Genomic DNA, 20,014 nt, shown 5'->3' with positions numbered 1-20,014 from the left:
CCAGGGAAATATAAAGAGCCCTACCCCACCCCTAGTTAAGGGTTGGGCCACCCTAGTACCATATCATAAATTTCTATGTTGAAATATATATAAGAGTGGAAAACAAAAGAACAATCATATGCACATTTTTTGACACTAGAGTAGTGTTTTAAGACTAAGAATGGTAACATCACTATTAAGTAATAAAATGTGGATATATTCATGGCCATAAAGTTGAAATTTCCTGCAATTGAAGTATTAACCAAATCTACTACATACTTTACAGTGAAATAACAATGGACTATTGCAAAAAAACTATTCATTTTTTTTGTTCTGTGGTGGCACAACCAAAATTTCCTTACACATGAATGAAGAAATAAACCTGTACAAATAATGTGCTGATAGGAAAATACAAGAATTGAAGTCTAAGTGATGAAAAAGAATCAGGACAAGTGTCTTATTGAAAAGAATGAGACCTAATGTTCAATTGCAATTCGCTGTTCGATTTTTCAAGCAACAAGGTACTCAAGAATATTGAATCTTCTATTGAGAAATGATAATCACAGCACTGCAGTTTTTCTTTCAGTGATACTCAGCAAGTAGGGAAAACATGATGAAGAAGAATTTGAAGGGTTCTCAAGGTCTGGACAGGGTTTCGGAGACACAGAATCCGAAAAGCCGGAGACGTTTGAACATTCCCAAGTAATAGTAGAAACTGAATTGGTAGACAAGGTTATGTTTGAAAGGCATATATTTGAAAAAGGAGATTCTTCTATTCCAGCAAAACTTCCAGCAATTGTGATGTTTGTACCAGTAACATCCTTCAAGGTAATGTGATCTAAAAGTGGTAGTGCCTTTGGATCAAATTTGTCATCAGGGTGAGAGCCGAAACGGCCTGTGGCAGAAATTGCTGTATCGACATTCTCCATTTGTATGTCCGACATAAAAATATCTTTCATATAACCACCTCTTCCTTTGATGGTTCTGAACTCAATGCCGCTATTCGAGTTGAAAATATGAACATCCTCCACAAGAACATTTGAAATACCACCCGACATTTCACTGCCAAATGCTAAACTAGAGCCGGAAAATGCTTTAAGATACACCTTTCTAATGTGTACATTTTCGGTGGGCCTGCCATAAGCAATACCATATTCATCCCAGCCACTTTTTAAGGCAATTGCATCATATCCCATGGTTACAACACAATCTTCTATACAAACACTATCTGAAGAATCTGAAAACGCGTAGTGCACAAACGTTAGCTAAATGACGCTCTATAAAGTACTGAATATTTGAGAAGCAATGTCACTCTCATAATGTGGGCCAAAAGTAGAGTCCATAATATGTTACAAACCTGGTACTATACCAACCGTATAAGGGGATTCTGGAGGAGCAGAAATCGAAACATTTTGAATATGTACATGGCTGCATCAAATTACATATAAACGAAATCAATGAGTTTGCAAATTAAATGACATTTTATATAATGTCTCGAACAATCACATAATATTTACCTGCAATAAACTGGGTGGATGCTATATGCAGGGGCATTCAAGAATGTAAGATTTGAAACTACCACAAATTCAGATGCTACAATTTCAACTAGATGAGGACGGCTATAGTTCAAGGAATGTGAGTCAAACAAGTCCCACCAAACCGATCCGGTTCCATCGATGGTTCCATTATTACCTGACCAAGCACAAAAGGATATGAAAGATCATTCCAGAATAAAAAAATCATGACAAAGGTAAAAGTTGTATGGGAAGTAGAAAAAACCTGTTATGACCACATCATGTAACATGTATCCACTTATCAAACTCTGATATCTTCCACCAGGAACTTCAAGACCTCGGCCATAAGAAGGTAATGGTGCAACAACATCCCAATGAGACGGATCCTAAACAAAGAAGAATAACATGTAAAAGGTTAAAACTTAAAACCAAAGGCTAGGAATTTTAACATGAATTATTTATCTCTCAGTATAAAAAACACAAAAGTAATGAAAAGCTAAAATACCTGAGATCCAATAATGACAGCACCTTTTTCCAAAAAGAGGGTGAGATGGCTTGTAAGATTGAAACTACCAGTGAGCCATTTTCCTGGTGGTACATATAGCTGAGCACCACCCTTGTCAGCAAATGACTTGAGATAAAAGATGGCATTTTGGAATGCAAGAGTGTTGAGTGTTTTGCCATCTCCAACTGCGCCGAACTCCGAAATTGAGACACTGTGTGGTCTTGGGTCTAATGTTGGATTTGAAACACATTGTCCACCTTCTGCATCAATTCTAACAGCATTGCTCAATACCAGCAGCAAGAGCAATGCCACCTGAAAAACAAGGTACAGAAAAAGGAAAATGCAAAACAATGAATCTGAGAAGATATTCTATAATTGATCATCAGAATATATCATGTGTTAAGAATTAAAAGAGAGATTTAGAGAAAGAGAATCGATCATAGTAAATAGAGATGAAGAGTTTCTTCTTTGAGCAAATAATTCACTTCATAGAAGTTAATAAAACCAATTCTGCAATAAGAATTGGATAGAAAAAGAAAACAAATCATAGCATAAATAATAGAACAATGTAAATTTACATGCTAATCACAATTAGTAACAATTGATGAGTTACAAAAGATTATACATTGAGTGGAGAGAACAATGACACATATCACATGAGTAAGAACATCAAAAAATGCTAAAGTTTATGAGATCAAATAGAATGGAATATGATTGAAGTTCACCAACTACAGCAATAACCATTACCATATAAGCATATTAAAAAGAAAATAAGGAACCAAAACCAAATTGAATATCACACACATAGAAGATACCCCATATGAATGGAACACGTGTAACATCTAAAATCCAACCAAAGATTGAAACTTTAGAACCCCTTCTGGATTTGGAATGAATCTAAGGTAAAGAAAAAGACACCATGAAGTGAAATAAAACTCAGAAAAAATGAACCTTAGAAACGTACTTACAAGCATGTTCTTGAGTCAAAGCTGGAACAGAGAGAAAAAAGAGAAAGAAGGAAAAGGAGGAAGCAGAAGAATGCACAGGAATATAGGTAGCTTGGAGCAGTTTTATGAGTACAATTATTATAAGGCATTAATCATGCATATGACAGTAAAAGAGAAGATTAATGGTCCTTTCATATATGACAAATATTTGGTAAGAAATTTCTGATGTAATGACAAATTAATTATATTTAAGAATTAGAAAAAGCAATAACAATGATTAATAACATATCTGGCCGACAAAATCGTTTGAGGAAAGTCTTTTACTGAGGAAAATTTATATAGTTTGATTACTTAATTACGTTTTTTATGTAACTTTTTGGTTTATTATGAATATAATACACTTTTCAAAAATCTTGTTTCATATGTAAGATTTTTAAACAAAGTTGTAATTAACATACACAAATTAGGAGATTGATATTACTTTTTTAAAACTCTTGGACACAAACATTTTACTATGCTACAAATTTAGTAATTGTTGATTAGGAGTGGGGTTTGTTTCCACTGTCAGTTACCTTTATGAACTGTTCAGAACATGTTAAGAAAAGTGTTGATTTTGTCCGACAATAATAAACTATGTTCTAAAACCGAACATTGAGTGAGTGGAATGAATGGGAGAGTAGAACAAAAAACAGAAAAAGGGTAGGTTATGAGTTGTATTTATTAATTAAGATTGAAGTTTATGAATGTAAAGTATTTTGAAGAGGGTTTGTTAATATATTTAAGCATTTAAACAGTTATAAAATAGTTAGATAAGACGATTTCATACACAGCATTGTTATATCCTCATACTAATTCTCCTACCCACACAAAAAATGACACATGTCACTTGTAATCCAATCATTAATCAATAAAGTATCTTATGTGACACATGTCATCTTTTCATGGGTAAGAGGATTAGTAAGAGGATATATCATTTTTCTTTCATATACACTAATTATACTATGAGGGGAATATGACCCTCTCCACTATTGAAGTTAGTTTCTTTAGGTTTAAAGCTATAGTGTAAACTTATTTTTCATACAATCAGTGATTTTTTGTTTTTAAATTTAATACATAGACACAATGTAATTGCTTTTTTATATTGTTGATACATCATCTACTATTCATATACTAATTAATATTGACTCATGAACCAGTGAATAATATGTTATGAGTGTAAGAAACTTTACACTAATAATACATAATATTATGATTAGTGTATGAGAAGTGATAATAGGGAAAGTTGCATGAGTGACACATGGCAGTTGTGAGGCCCTATCATTGATTGCCACGTGGTAGGATGAAGAGGTGGGTGAGAAATTTGAACTACTATTAATAATAATAAAAAAGTAAAATATTTTCTTATATAAATACATAACTTATGTTTTTAAATTATTTTATAAAATAAAAAATAAGATATATATATCAAACAATGAGTAAATTTAAGAAAATAAGTTATGTCCAGATTTGATGAGATAATTTATTCTCTAATAATAATTAGAGAGTAATTTTATATTTTTAATGTTTTAGATTTTCACTAAATATTTATACTTTACTTTTTTAACTGTGTAGGCACACATTTATTAATTTCTTTTAATTTATAAGTGTATTTTATGTTATTTAATAATTTCTTTAAGTAATATCTCATTAGATCTAATGCAAAACAAAAAATTAAAAATTTGATTCTTGAGGACAATCACTTGTACAAAAAAGATTTAAGCCCATACATAAAGAATAAAAGATACCTTTAGTTATACCATCAAAATATTTAAAAAGTTATGGAATAAATAAGTTAAGGAGTGAATGGGGTTGGTATATACTATGGTGTATAAAAAGTAGGGATGAGTAGGACCCGACCCTACTCGCTCACCCGGCATGGTCCGATCATGATCGGATCTGAATATGGTCGGGTTTGATCGGGTCTATAGTCGTGTCCGGGTTCAAAAAATAGTCTCAGTCAATATTTAGGATTAAGGACTAAGTATGACTTGACCCGTCCCATCCTAGGGTCACTTGCTTATCATGTTTGTATATGTTTCTACTCAAATGTGTATAGAGTAATAATACCTTTTTGGTCAAAAGTATCATTTATTCTTTAATTTTTTCATAATATATTCATGATTAATAATATATATATATATATTATTAATAATACACATATATATATATATATATATCAATTTATATATCAAACTACATATTCATAATAATAAGTAATATTGAGAAGTTTTTATATAAAATGAGTATGTATTATATTTAATCAGGTTTAGGATCAGATCAAATTTAAAAGTTGGATTGGTCGTTATTTAGGATCGGTTTAGCTTCGGGTCTAGAGTTGGATCCAGGATTAAAAAAATTATCCGACCAATATTTATGATAGGATAAGGACAAACTTAACTCGTCCCAATCTAGATTATGCTCATCCCCTAGTAGAAAGGAGAGAGGGGCGCATGTGGATCGACAGAGGAGAGAAAGGAAAGAGTGGGACCCACACCAACGATGGAGAGAGATGCTAGCCTCGACTCGTAAACTATTTCACTTCACATACTTCTACTCTTTTTATTCTACTCATATTTTATGTCACCTCTTCTGAACATTCTTATAACTAAAAAATAAAAAATTAGACACAACCAACCATGAACCATGGAACCAAGCTTCTAAAATAAGTCAAAATATTAACAACTAAACATGCATTTACTCCAAGGCTTTATTTACAATTTAGCTGTATTAAATATTCAATATAAAGTTGTGTTTATATGTAGCACAATTACACAGTTTTATATATGTCAAAATTTTATATATATTACCAAGTTAAGAGGTTTTAGCAACAAAATGTTGGTATAAGGTATTGCTAGATCCTGAAGATGATCACAAAGTTAAAAGTTAAAACTTAGAGAACAACATTTATTGAGAATGACATACACATATTTCGAAAAAGAATAATTTCTTACTCAAAATAGTAAATAATACCCTTGATAGTACCAAAAAGTTTATTCCCTTACTTGGGTAACCTTTGGAATATGCTCCTCACCCCATTTGGTATACATTTGCACCTATCTATTTTTACTTTTAGGGATTAGTGCTACTTTTGTATCCCTTGAAACAATCTTTAATCAAATTAATTTTGAATTATTTGGGATTTAATTTTATATAAAACTCTATTAGAATAATATTCATCACTTAATCTCAAAAGCTAATTCATAATGGATTGCCCAAGTCAAGTTATAAGTGGTTTTTGGTTATATTTTCATGTAGGACTTTAACACTTAGCACACTTTCAGGTCTCCTTGTATGACAAACTTACATATCCTTAGATATCCTAGAAGCTATTTTATAAAAGTAGAACAACCAATATCTTATAAAAGAAAAAATATATATGCACCAACGGTATAAGAGTTTTATATCTTATCAGTTTATAATTAATCATCCATTTTCCATCATTATTGACTCTTAAAAATACAAATAAATTATAAATAATGTATTATACGCATATAAATTTTTATACTAACAATAAATAAATATTTCACTCTTATAAATAATATTGACTTATATTTTTATGTGATGTGAGAATTTGATAGTTAATAAAATGTAATTTGGGAAAAAATAAAAGTAAAACCACAAAAGAAAACTTGAAGCATGAGGAACCAAGTGAGAGAAAGAAATAAAGCTGCACCTTCCTATCCATATATATTGAATGACATCCTTTGAACATGAGTGGCACATAGTTTTCTAATTTCACTATTCCCTACTCCTAAGTGTATATAGCTAAATAAAATGGAAGAGATTATATGTCCCAAAATCATGTCATTAAGAATGTTATATTCAATTTATTTTAACACATAATATAAAATCAGGAAGAAAAAAATGTAAGTAGGAGTTTTATACATTGATATTTCATAATTCATATTTAATCATCGTTGACTCTTCAAAAAAATAATACAAATAAATATTAAATGATATATTGACTGTGTATAAATCTGTACATTGACAATATATAAATATTTACATTAACTTCTTATAAATATTTATATTCGTCATATATAGATATTACATTCATATAAAATTCATCTAACACTTCAACTTTCTTCTCACTAGTCACTACTCATTTTCTTTAATAATGTCAAAATTTGATTGAATGACACATGAATGAATGAGGACGTGATTTTAGGAAATCCCATTTGTAAGTAGAAATATCACTTGACCTAAATGATATTTCATTCCTTATCTCAAGTCAATCAGAGTTCACTTGTCAATATGTAATTGACTTGGTACAGGGAAATGAGACATCATTCGGACAGATGATATTCACCTCATTTGTAAGCCCGCCGATTCCACGTGGATGATTGTTGAAAAACTAACAACACATGAAAAATCATAAATCATGGTCCATCCCATGACAAGGACGTAAGAAGAAGTCACCATAATTCACTATTAGCTATGATTTAAATCAAGATCAATGATCGATCTTAATTCATGGTGTAACATTTTTTGTTTTGATGGTTTCCTAATTGTGACAACAATCACGATTTTAAAAGAAGTAAGAATGTTTTACTTTTGTCTTTATTGAACTCATTTTGGACAAGTAAAAAACAAATATTAATTTATAACACGCATCTTTAGTATATATACAAAACTATGAAGAATAGAACAAAAGGAATAAAAGTTAAACGATGGAAAAGAATTCCACATAACAAGAGATTCACATATTTTTTTTGCCCACAAGTATTAGTATGTTAATATTCGTTATGGGTAAAACTCAAACTCTCAATCTCCTTCCTTTCAACCATTCATTCTAACCATCAAACCACCTTATAACTTTTTTTTAATTTGTCATGAATGAGACTCAAACCCACAATATTTTCCATCTATTTCTTAAACCCTTCCCTCATCACATTCAAATCTGAAAAAATCTCCATTAACTAGGCAGAGACTTTTTAAACTATACCAATAGATAGGAAATCCAAAATAGACTATTGTAGGTGAAATTGCTGTATATTGCTCCCATGTGGGGCGGTGGGTTCAACAGCATATTACATTGCACCTCTCTCTCTCTCTATATATATATATCTCTCTATATATATAACCCATATGTGTTATTTTTATTTCATATAAAAATAGTAAAAATGTGCTGTTTTTATTTTTAATAGGGGAGCTATATTGGTTAAATAAAATAATATAATATGTTAGACTCCTAAGAGTCTGTTTGCAACTTGAGTTTTGCAGAAAAATGAAATTTTTTGAGTCATCTTACAAATATATTTTATGACTTTCAAATCCTCAATTTTCCTTTAAAATTAAACTCGCTGACATACTCTAAAAGTTATAGTCTTACCCTTTGCCACTCTACTTCTAGGACTGGGTCTGTTAGGGGATAACTATAGTATTAATATAATTAATCTCTTCTAAATAATTAGACTAGAAATATATCAATATTTATAGTACATGTGGGTAAAAGCCAACACGTCATTTTATTATGGTTAACAAAAAAAAACTTTATGCTGATTGATTTATTACTAGTAAGAGGGTATAATATATTTGCACATTTTTGTTGGTAGCACTAATTTCAAAGTTGGTGGTATTTAGGTGAAAGTAATGATTAATGTGACTATTTAAAGTAGCATAAGAACTGAAACTTTACTTGGAATCTCTGTTTTTCTTTGTTGGGTCATTTCATTACAGATGTAACTGCCCTTAAATGTCCTGTACAAGGACCAGTTGTCATGAGTATAACAGCTACTCAAGCATAACCCATTCATTCCTTTGTGTTGCAGTGCATGTTTTATTAGGACACAAATAGGTCTGCTTTTTTTGGGATACAAACACTGTCTTGGAAAATCATTGAAAACTTGACTCAATACTAAAATGTTTTTTAGACTAAAGTCAGGGATGTATAGTGGATATGTTGATATATTTGACAAAATTAGTTAATAAATTCATAGGACACATACCCAAAATAAAATTTGAGAAACAACTACCTTATTACAGGTATATCACAGCAGGAATAAACATAGATTGGTACCATGATGCGTGGATTACATTCCAAGAAAAACAATAGACATATTATGTTATGTTGGTCCACATAAAATATAATGATTATTTTGCAAACAATTCCATTTTCACATGAGTATAATATCTGTGCATTAATAATATAAACTTATATATATCACTTTCTACTCATATAAACTTATATATCACTTGATGTGACAATAACCCTTGTCACTTTTTCTATGGCTAAGAGTTTTAAACCAAGTTTTTAGGATAATATCAATTTTGTCCATACCAATATATATTTATTGCAGTGCCAAATTTTGCTAAGATGGAGAATTCAGAGCCTAAGATGGTAACAAATAATTTCTGCCACGGATCGAGTGAAAACTGTAGCAAAATTGGAAAATGTTAATGAAAGCTATTTTCTTTTAAAATTTACATAGATAGCATTGAGCCACCATGCATATAAATAAGCTGAAAAAGGCATAACCTAAGTTAATAGGATGTCACCAATTCTAACCCTCTAAAAATAAAGATTCATTAAATACTTAGTAGGAATCATTTTGTAATCTTTATAGTCCTGCTCCGCTAGCATAAAAAAAAATACTAGAGTATAGGTAAGCACAAATGATAATAAAAGATGACAGTGGATATTTGAAGGAATAATAAATTTTATCAGTCTTATGGTAAAAAAAGTTTGCATAAGTGGATCTCAAAGGCATACTATGGACAAAGCAGGCCTCACGACTCAGAGCCCTCGAAGACATTTACATCGTAACATCGACAACAAGATTTAAACTCACGACCTCACAGAATATGAGCTCAATCCTTACCGACTAGACCAACGTTTATGTCGAGAAAGGGTTTCTTGCAAACATTCATCTTAACAGTTTTACTATTGTACAACAAGAAACTTAACTTAAATGGTGCATAAGAATTATATCATCTTTGGAGCTGTTGGGGAGTGTGATTATTTGTGAGTGAGGGTGATGCTGTTCTACCATTCTGCATGGCATTATCAACAGGTGCTTTAATTCCCCACCTTCCTTCAGATTCTATGGGCTCTATAACCTTAATAGATCCATCTGATAGTCCAACTGCAATTTGATTTGATTCATGTGGATGTGCTGTAATAACTACAGGATATACATTTTGGCTGTGTACAAAACAAATAAGAAAATTTCAGACAGCTTGGCCAAGTATCATGAAAAATGAAACATGAATTAAATGTCTAAAGCATATTTCGGCTAAAAATGCAAAACTTCAAACCGATGTCTTAAGAACTGAACTCGAGATTGGCTTAATTGGTTTAACCAAATCAGTTCGGTCCAGTTTTTAAAACATTGCTTGTAGCAATAACAAAGAAATAGTCATCTCTAATTGGGATTTCAGTAAAAAAAAATCGAATAAGTTGAAATACATATGAAGCAGAAGTTCAAAGACCTGTTTGATGAGGTTTGATGTAGGTATGCGGATGAAGCTATATGACATCGGAGTCTCAGGCTGTCAGCATCAAATACTCCAATGCTTCCATCAGTGAAAGCAGCATAAACTAGTTGGCTATTGCAGGAATACGTAGCAGAGGATATCGAAGCAGACAACCCATCTTGTGGCACCCACTATAATCCGAACAAAAAGATTTTTACTAGCTCATTCACTAAGAACTCAATATATATATATATAAGTAAAAGGTTTAGTGTGAGGGTTTCTGTTTCAGGGTAGAGAGGGGAAGGGAGAGTAACTGCTTACCTGCCGAATCAATTCCATTCTTGAAGCATCATATATCGCTAACTGCGACTCATGGCATACCAACAAGTTTACTTGATCAATGTGGAATTGCACTAGAGTATCACCATGAGGTGCATTTCCAGCTGGCAATTGAATTGACAGTGATTTCTTCTCATCCCATGAGTCAATGCTCCAAAAGACAAGCTACAAAAATGCTCACAAATATAGCCAAAGTTTTCCCTTCTTCAAGAAATTAAAAATTAAAAATAGTTTTTTATAAATATATATAGTAAATATATAGAGATTCAATCATCTTTAGAAGTTCATAAAGACAAACGCACAAAACAGCTACATATCTCGAGTTATAAAATGACGACGAAAATTGTTGAAATTATAGGGGAAATATGGAAAGGGGAAAAACTGAGAACATATTGAAGTAGTGAAACTCTAAGTAGTAGTAATGTCGGGATAGTACAAAGGTTTTCCTTTTAGTCACATTTATATTAATCTTCTAGGCCAATTACAAGTGTAGTACACTAGTAAAAATTCCACGAAATACTAGTAACCCTACGTCCCTACCCAAGTAACCTGGTGATAGAAACAAAGACCTTAAATAGTGAGGCCCTCTTAAAAAATTAGAAAAGAGCATAAATTAAGTAATAAGATTCTGAATAATTGTGAAATTAAACACTGAAATCATTATAAATATAACACTGAAATTAAACACCGAAGAGTGCAGTAACAACTCGGCAGCCAGTACAAGCCCAATCCAATAACAGTTAAACAACATAACCAATATTCTACCAGAAGTCATGCTTAAACATACCTGAGCGTCAGCACCTGATGAAACCAAGATATTCAGTTTAGTTGAAAAAGCTAAACCGGTAATGTGCTTCTGGTGACTTTTCAACTTTGATTTTACCTAAAGGCAGAGAGGTCACACCCACAATTAATATGATTCCCGAAACAATTACAATTTAGAGCTGTTAAAAGTAATTACCTCATCCACCCTAACATTATAAATATGAATGGCTGAATCTTCCATTCCAATTGCAACAATGTTATTATCTTGGGGGTGAAACGCAAGGAAGGTTGAAGTCGGGGGCGGCGACATAAAAGTTGCCATTACCTGAAATTTAGCAATAGTTTGTCAAAGCTCAAATACTGAGATACATCTGGATAAAGGCTACAAGTGATGATACACACTATATTACCATAAAAACCGTCATATTACCTTAAATGTCGTCATGTTGAAAAGTGAAATTTTCCGTCCACAGGCAGACATAACATAGGAATCATTTTTTGAGAGTGCTATGCAAGGAACTGCTGCTTCAGAATTTTCCGGGACATCATTAGTCATGAGAACACCATTTGGCGGTTGCCAATGTTGTGGAACAACGCTTGCCGTGGCCTGTAAATCCACACAAAAAAGAGTCAGAAATGCTAACATGAAAGTATCATACCCATCAACAAACATGCATACTCTTATCATATGCAATAGAAACATGGGCATCAGGATACCCATTATAAAGCAACGGGAAAGTGGTTCCGCATCTGAGGGTCTTTCAGCATACAATTACCTTTCCACTAGGATTCAGTTCATTGCGGCTCCATTTCCACAGCCTCTGAATCCCTTTTGAACCAAGAGCCAGAAGCCCAACCCCAGAATTTGTGTAAAGAAGACGAGCAACCTTGAAAAAAAATGTAAAGGATTTTATGATCATAAAATTATTGATATAAAATAAAAATAAATTATTTAAACATCCTATACATAAAATAGGTTGGCAGGGAATACCTTGTTACTGGAACCCATACTGTCTGGCATAGTAACTGTTCGACACTGAACAGGATCAACTATTTCTGTCAATTCCCAAGCTTTAGATTTGTCAGATAAATCATCCAAACTTCTTTTTCTATCTATGCTTCTAGTGATAGAATCAACTCCATTCTGGAATAAAAATATCAACAAAACGAGTGAGTTGAACACCTACTTGTCTAACAGACCAGAACTCCATAAGATGCCTAGGCATAACTGCTGTAGTATAAAACCATGTACACCGTAATTTAGTTTATAGAAAAAGAATGCATAATTTGTATTTGATGTTCACACTAAAATATTTCATAATATAAGAATGTTATAAATCTTAAATGAAGTATCAACCCACATATTTTGTAGTTTATATCTTACAAGGATTGGTGCATGCCGAAAAGGAGAGCTTTGGTCTACATGTTCTACTTTATTGGTGAGCGGATTGATATTTACAACCACAGAAGACCCTAATCCCTGATTCATTTAGAATAATTCAAAACTTGGACATTAATATAAACCAGAAAATGATATTTGGTAAGGAAGCAGATAGTGAAGATTGATAATTAAGGCAGACAACAAACCTTTGTCTCAACAGGTGCTTTTGGTGATTCAAAAGACCGGGCTTCAATGGCCCTTAAGTACTTGATGCCATCAGCATTAGCAAGAATTTTAAAACCATTATCATCTGTAGTAGCAGCAAGCAGGTTTCCTTCCTTATTGAACCTCAAGCGAGGGAGACTCTAATGCAAGACATCAACCATGTCAAACAATGCTCTAAGAAAAGTGTCAAAAATTGAAAGTAAAGGGAATACTCACAAGAAGACCACCCTCGGCATGTGTACTAGTTAGAATGTTGATATTGTCCATATCCCAAAACTTTATCTGGTTGTCTTCACCAACAGCCAAAAAGCGATTCTTTGATGTGTCAAATTGCACAATGCCAGTAAATTGCTTTCTAAACCCAGAATATGTTCTCTTTAGTGTTCCTTCGCTTTCGTTCCACTCAACTAGGAAATAATCTCGATCTTTACTTGTCCCACAAGAGAACAATCTAAAATAGGAAAGAGCCGTTACAACACACATTAACACTTCAGACAAAAAAAACTAAAAAATGTATAAGATTAAGTGGATGTATTTCCAGAATCATGCTTGATTTTCTTACCTACTTCCATCAGAGCTATAGAGCATTGTGGTGCACCACTGTCCAGGAGCATCATAGTCCACTCTGGAGCCATTATTATCATACAACCAGGCCTTGATTTTCCCATCAAAAGCAGTTGAAAGTATAAACTGCAAACATGATGTCATAACTTTTACCAGTCAATCATTCATTGCAACAACCTTTACAAGGAAGTAATAAGACCAATTGCCTCTACAAATCTTTACCAAGAATCTTTCCAGAATAGACAACAAATGGAACAAGGTTATGGCTGTACAAAAGCAAAGACAGAATAATGCTGGTGCCCAGGAAATTGGCTTGCATTACATCTTGCAGTGTTATGGTCAAATTTAATCCTAAATTTTTTAAGATTCTAATTTTTTCTTTACCAAAATATTTATGAAACAAACAAGGCCTTTTGGTTTCATAGGTTGTTTGGACACTTTACCTGGGTCTTGTCCTTCTGGTGAGGGCAAACAGAATAAACAGGTGCTTCATGACCTTCAAAGTTAAAGAGCTTCCGTCCAGTTAAATCCCATACCTGTCACACTCTTCTAAAAATTAACAATAAAGGATAAATTCATTTTTCTAAAGATGTCATAGGCCAGAAACTTTTCTGTCACCTTTACTAACTTGTCATCTCCACAAGTTACAATGCATAGCTGTTTGTTTAGATGAGAAAACGCCAAGTCATTGACACCACCAACATGAGCATCAATCTGTACTGAAGCAAAGACATTAGTCAGAATGCAAAAATTACCAAAAAAATTGTATCACTTTATTAGTTCAAATCAAAATTCACAGGGACATGCCTCCAAATGCTGCTGTAGGTCATTAAGCGCTTGATAAGCATACAAATGAATCAAATGTTTTGTGAAAGCAATCCCTGAAAAGAAGGGAAAATATATTGTAAACCAGGAATAACACAACAGACTGGACCAAGTTTACTTACAGTACTTACCAATAAAATTCCCATCTGGACTCCATGATACACGGTTGACAGAGATAGACAAGTCTTTCATAGTTAGAGCCTGTACAAGAGTCCCAATTACTAAATTTCAGCATATCAGGTAAAAGAAATCTGGCACTTATATGAAAAGAAATTTACTTTGTAAGAGACAATTTCATGAGAAGAAGTGAAATGACGAAATACCATAAGGCTTGAACGTATGCTAGAGGAAAGGGTGTAGTTAAATTTAAAAATTGAGCAGATATTGTGCAGCCAATGAACACCAGCCTTTGTTCATTTATAATTTAAAAGCTGTCCATACTAAACATTCCCCGAATTATACGTTCTTTCCTGTCTCATATTCTTAATACTATTAAGCTACTGTGGACAGCCATATGCTAATTGCCTAGAGGTCATTCCTGCCACCACAATCCCACCCCCATGCTAAATGCCTAAAGCTCATTATTGCACAATGCAAGGCCAGTAGGCCACTATGGACAATAATATTATTTTTTAGTCGACTTTAGACAGATCCATGATCTATCCATTCACAATTATGCAGTTGAATAATGTAAGATAAACCTGAAATAAGGCAGAACAAGCGGAAATATTCAATATTTTGAAAGGCTTTGATATCAGCCTCTTTCTCAGCCCTGCTTCCCAGAGTGAAACTTCACCATTTCTGCAACCAACTGTTTCAGAAGTTATTTTTGTAAACCATATAATACTTAACTTCTTTAGGGTACAAGACATAGCAGTCTATTTCAACCTACCAGCTAGTAGTGATTGAAACGATGGATGGAAATCCATGCTTATCACTGTTGATCCCTGATGTAAGGTACAAACAACAGTTCTAGGAAGGTCATCAAGTGATGAAGAGGCTTGTTGAGGGGGAGCGGCATATGTGACCTGCACATATTGTAAAGAGTTGGCACTATAGGAATGGCAATACAACAGCATGAAAAAGAAAAGTGGGCACTGTGGTGGATTAGTACGTCATCAACAGACTGTGCAGATCGCACTCGTTTCATTAGTTGCTGCTCATGATCGTTATTTTGATAATCCATCATTCCAAGGGCATTAGAAGGTGTTCTTGAATGCTTCAAAGCAGAGACTGCAAGAAATTGAATAACGTGTGAACTTGACCATGGAGGAGACAAACAAACATCACAGGATTTACTTGTCCAAAACTCCAAAATGTATGAGAGAACTGACAATGAAAATACTATACTAGTTATTCATCTAGAGGATGAGCCTCAGTTCAATGGTAAGGTTGTTTGCCTTGTGACCTGGAGGTCATGGGTCCAAGTCCGGGAAATAGACTCTTCACTTGTGAGGGTAAGGTTACATACATCTACCCTCCCCAGACCCCACGCAGATTACGTAAATTATCAAAAAGAACTTTTACGCATAATCGGAAAAGAATATTAATTTGGGCTTTAAGTTGGTAGAAAAAATCAGACAGTACGCCCTACAATTCCGATCCAGAGTATCCTCCTATCCACTGATTGAATAAATGACTATCAGGACCGAAATAATGGGAGTCTTGTATATTGGGACGCCCTTTTTTTATCATCTGGTTTAACTATTGGACAAGAACACTATGAAGATAAAATGTTGAAACAACAATTACACCCATATAACTTTCAACATTAAAATAAAGAAGCAGCTTTCTATAAGGGAGAAATTATCAACAAAGAATAAAAAGATTACCCTTTGCACTAAATGAAAGGAAAATGAGGTCAATCTATAGGAAGTCATTACAAGAGAGTTTAGTATGCATTGCTAAGGTTATTAGATGCTGAACAACCCTTGAAGACTGGGTATTGTCCACTGAACATATATGAGAAGGATGTGAATGTAAATCTCTAGAGCAAATAAATTTTCAATTCTATCTACTGCCAACACACGCACACAAAAGTATCATATTCCCCCTACAAAGCCTCAGAAAAATTAAAATAAGAGCATACATATTGAACATATGCATTTTCTTATATTCATAAATATGGCAGTAGTATACTGGAATATTTGTTACTTCTTATTATGGTTTTTTGTCGCAGATTACATGACAACAAACTGACCAAGCTATACCTTGACTCGGGGGAACAGGAAATGGTGAAGCAGCAAAAAATGGTGATTGGACAGATGAGGAGGGGTTAGCATTCACCATCCATCCCGCTAAAGCATTAACATTAGCAGCTGCTGGTGGAAACGGCTGCACAAAAGTGGGTAACTAGAGTAAATTAAACATCCCGATGCAAGAAGATTACATTACTAATAATGTCAGCACTAAACAGTCAACCAACTGAAAGAGCTAAGGTCATACTCCACCATGTGCTCCTAGTGGATCATAAGATAAAGGCTTTGAACCAGATGCGACAGGAAAAGTGACAGGAGTAGCTGCGCGAGCTCCATTTGAAGGTGAACAAGTGTGATCACTAAGTAGAGTTTTAATGTCTGGATTTGGCAATCGATTATTGCACTGTTGATGCTGCCAATTCAAACTGATAGAAAAAATTGACAAGAAATTACTAAGAAAATGATTAGTGAAGTTACAAATAATAGGAGAGGTAAACACAGATTAAAACAAAAACTTGAACCATATTAAAAGAGATAAGGCAGTTTGCGAACGGAACTATCGTATATGCAAAGCCAAATACATATAGAAGTTGAATGTACCTATATTTACCTTTGATTAATCAGGGTTCGTAATCGTGATGAACTCAATGAAGGAAATGCAAGCTTATCTCTAAAGAGAGGATTTGCTTCTATCAATTTCTTAAGCTCTACCAGCATTATGTTCCGAGCTGATTTAGTATCACCATATTTTGACAACTGTTCATTTTCCCTGCATTTAATATAAATGTATATTTAAGAGAGAACCCGCTTAACATCTCTGATCTTCCAATCCCTATTCCTTAGTCAACAACAACAACCAAGCCTTTATCCCACTAGTCAACAACACCATATGAAAAATTGAGAGCAAAGATCACCTGAAGTTGTCAAGCGTTAAAAGATGTGTAATTTCTCTGTACAAGTCTTCGTTCAATGTTGAGAAAACTTTTAAATCATTCACCAGTATTTCAACAGCCCTGGCTTTGTCACGCCTAAGCACAAACCATGAAATTTTATGAATGAGAATACGACAAAAGAACTTAGAAGTCTTATATACTCAGCGAAACTACAATGACCTCCCCTGAGATTTGAGTTTGACTTAATTACATCATACACCTCTTTTGTTTCATAAGTTACACTCACTTCTTTACACACACCTTCCTTTTAGAGGAGGCCAGTAAGTACAAACCTGGAGTAATTTCGGAAACAAGATCGATGTCGGGTCACTCAGGTGTAACATAATTAAACCAATCTAATATAAGTTATAATATGAGTGGTCAGTGTAATCCCCCTATCTTTTTTTTAGTACTACCAAGGGTATCCCCTCACCTTTTGGTAAGGAACTAATCATTTCGGGGTGCGCGGCTGCCCCTCCCAACAAGTGTCGCTCCCAGGAACTGAACCCTCGACCTTTTGGTCGTTCTGGGGATCTACCGAGGCCTTACACCACTAGATCAACGTCTTGTTGGTTGTATTCCCCCTATCTACTAATAAGTTGTAATACTAACAGACAAATGAGTATAAATGGGATAACTAAGTAGCTACAACTATCATTGTAGATAGAAGCAGTAGCAATAAAGAAAATGAATGAACCTGTCCAAGGCTTCAATATACTTTTGTTTCCTAATCTCAAAGAAAATCTTCATAGAGTATCGATTGTCATCAACTTTGGTGAATCCAGAGAGGTATTTCTCAACCTCATCCCACTCTCCAGCTAAGGCTTTCTCTTCAAAATGCTTCACATTGAATAAGAAACCTGATTCTTGCTCCAACCTTAAAATCCATTACACACAAATACCAATTTCCAATTTAACATCTTATAAATACAACAACAACAACAAATAAATAATGAAAAATAAATAAATAAAATTAAAATGGGTAGATTACTTGCACACAGTGTCCTTGAATTTCTCTTCATCGAGAAATTGAAGGATGAGGAAAACGAGTTCTCTGCTTAAAGATGACATTTTTGGCCACTACACGAGTTCAGAGAGGTTGGATCAGAAGACCCAGTGGCGAAAAATGAAGGGATTTTTGAATTAGGGTTTGGGATTAAGCAAGGAGTTAAGATTAGCCGTTGTGGGTGAGAGGGTTTGAGAAAAAGTTGAAATCTTTGTGTTCGATTGTTGTTTTGCAAATTGCGAATGGGATGGAGCAAAACGACAGCGTTTAATGGTAACGTGGTGGAAAAGGTGCAGTGGTAGAGTGGGTTGTTGGAAGAAGAAAAAATAGAAAAAGAGATAGTTGACCACTCTTTCATACAGGGTGTTGATGGATTAGAGTATTTTACTCTTAACATAGTGTTTTTTCTTAAAGATCTTAGCATTCTTACTTGAGTTTTGTTATATTATTTTAACATCTTCCAAAAATTCTCTTAATATCGAACATAGGAAGTATGAAGTGTCATAAATGCGTTGGTCTAATGATGTAGTTGTGTCAAGTATCGTAAGATGACTAAAAGTTCAATTTCTGAGATATACATACTTGAGTTTTGTTATATTATTTTAACATCTTCCAAAAATTCTCTTAATATCGAACATAGGAAGTATGAAGTGTCATAAATGCGTTGGTCTAATGATGTAGTTGTGTCAAGTATCGTAAGATGACTAAAAGTTCAATTTCTGAGATATACATTTGTTGGGAGGATAATTACACACATCGGTAGAGATTAGTTCATTACCCATAGGGTGAAAGTATACCCTTCATATTACTAAAAAATAGCAAGTATGAAGTCAATTAAATTTATGACGACAGATTATGACATCGTTCAATTTGTGTAGTTGATCCAGCTAATGAAATGAAGGCTTAAGTGTTATCTTATATTGTAATTCTATCAATATTGTAATTAGAAAGATTTGGATGAATTTATTCATTTAGAAATATTCTAATTGATAATGTATGTGACATCAAAGCCACATCCAATTGTCACATAAGCATGTGTCTTTTGTGTTTTGTAGACCTTAAACACTGCTGAACTAATCACATTCTTCATTTTGCTTGGCATGAGGATCACTCAGACAGAAAATTTGAAGGTTGCCCTTAGTAACAAGGAAGACATCAAGTGTTAGTGAATGAACCAATCCATCCATTTTTTTTTCAATTGTGTTGTACATACATTTCTCCTTTGATTAAATAATTCATCACTGATTAAACTGCTTTCAGTTTAATAAAACATCCCTTTTGCATTACCGTGCTTTAGAACTGTTGCCTTTAATTGAAAATGGAAGTGCAGCACTATGGTGTTTCTCATAACAAAGTCTAATGCTATTGTACTATGTATA

The 20,014-nt window shown here is 33.5% G+C and overlaps 2 protein-coding genes across 5 annotated transcripts; both read right to left on the bottom strand.

Moving 5' to 3' along the window:
• On the bottom strand, nt 181–3,171 carry LOC109329962 (probable polygalacturonase). Its single transcript, XM_019563888.1, has 6 exons — nt 2,967–3,171; nt 1,999–2,310; nt 1,759–1,879; nt 1,497–1,671; nt 1,337–1,407; nt 181–1,216 (listed from the first exon to the last, which is right to left on the bottom strand). Exons 1-6 carry the CDS (start codon nt 2,970–2,972, stop codon nt 540–542), a joined length of 1,362 nt encoding a protein of 453 aa, XP_019419433.1. The 5' UTR covers nt 2,973–3,171; the 3' UTR covers nt 181–539.
• On the bottom strand, nt 9,622–19,015 carry LOC109329724 (topless-related protein 2-like). Of its 4 annotated transcripts, none has more exons than XM_019563484.1 (25): nt 18,621–19,012; nt 18,327–18,506; nt 17,612–17,725; nt 17,308–17,466; nt 16,945–17,122; nt 16,710–16,833; nt 15,614–15,732; nt 15,392–15,527; nt 15,201–15,310; nt 14,631–14,700; nt 14,482–14,555; nt 14,293–14,388; nt 14,118–14,210; nt 13,673–13,800; nt 13,327–13,561; nt 13,092–13,250; nt 12,889–12,993; nt 12,496–12,648; nt 12,281–12,391; nt 11,935–12,111; nt 11,701–11,829; nt 11,527–11,622; nt 10,722–10,904; nt 10,416–10,591; nt 9,622–10,128 (listed from the first exon to the last, which is right to left on the bottom strand). In XM_019563484.1, the coding sequence occupies exons 1-25, from the start codon at nt 18,698–18,700 to the stop codon at nt 9,915–9,917; spliced, it is 3,399 nt and encodes a 1,132-aa protein (XP_019419029.1). In that variant the 5' UTR covers nt 18,701–19,012; the 3' UTR covers nt 9,622–9,914. The 4 variants fall into 4 exon arrangements, with proteins under 4 accessions (XP_019419029.1, XP_019419030.1, XP_019419032.1 ...); XM_019563485.1 differs by having other exon boundaries at nt 12,889–12,984; nt 18,621–19,011; XM_019563486.1 differs by lacking the exons at nt 9,622–10,128; nt 10,416–10,591 and having other exon boundaries at nt 10,846–10,943; nt 18,621–19,015.

This window comes from Lupinus angustifolius, chromosome LG16 (assembly GCF_001865875.1).
Source record: "Lupinus angustifolius cultivar Tanjil chromosome LG16, LupAngTanjil_v1.0, whole genome shotgun sequence".
Classification (NCBI taxonomy): Eukaryota; Viridiplantae; Streptophyta; class Magnoliopsida; order Fabales; family Fabaceae; genus Lupinus; species Lupinus angustifolius.
Note: the sequence above shows the minus strand (reverse complement) of the source record. Positions and strands in the feature narration are given on the sequence as shown.

Coding starts and splice junctions, on each gene's coding strand:
- LOC109329962 (XM_019563888.1), bottom strand. Junction 1,880..1,998: donor CTGTCATTATTGGATCTCAG/GTATTTTAGCTT, acceptor TTCTTTGTTTAG/GATCCGTCTCATTGGGATGT. Junction 1,672..1,758: donor ACATGATGTGGTCATAACAG/GTTTTTTCTACT, acceptor GTGCTTGGTCAG/GTAATAATGGAACCATCGAT.
- LOC109329724 (XM_019563484.1), bottom strand. CDS start 18,700: ATGTCATCTTTAAGCAGAGAACTCGTTTTCCTCATCCTTCAATTTCTC. Junction 15,311..15,391: donor GTTTCAATCACTACTAGCTG/GTAGGTTGAAAT, acceptor CTTCTGAAACAG/TTGGTTGCAGAAATGGTGAA. Junction 14,701..15,200: donor CTTGTTCTGCCTTATTTCAG/GTTTATCTTACA, acceptor ACTCTTGTACAG/GCTCTAACTATGAAAGACTT.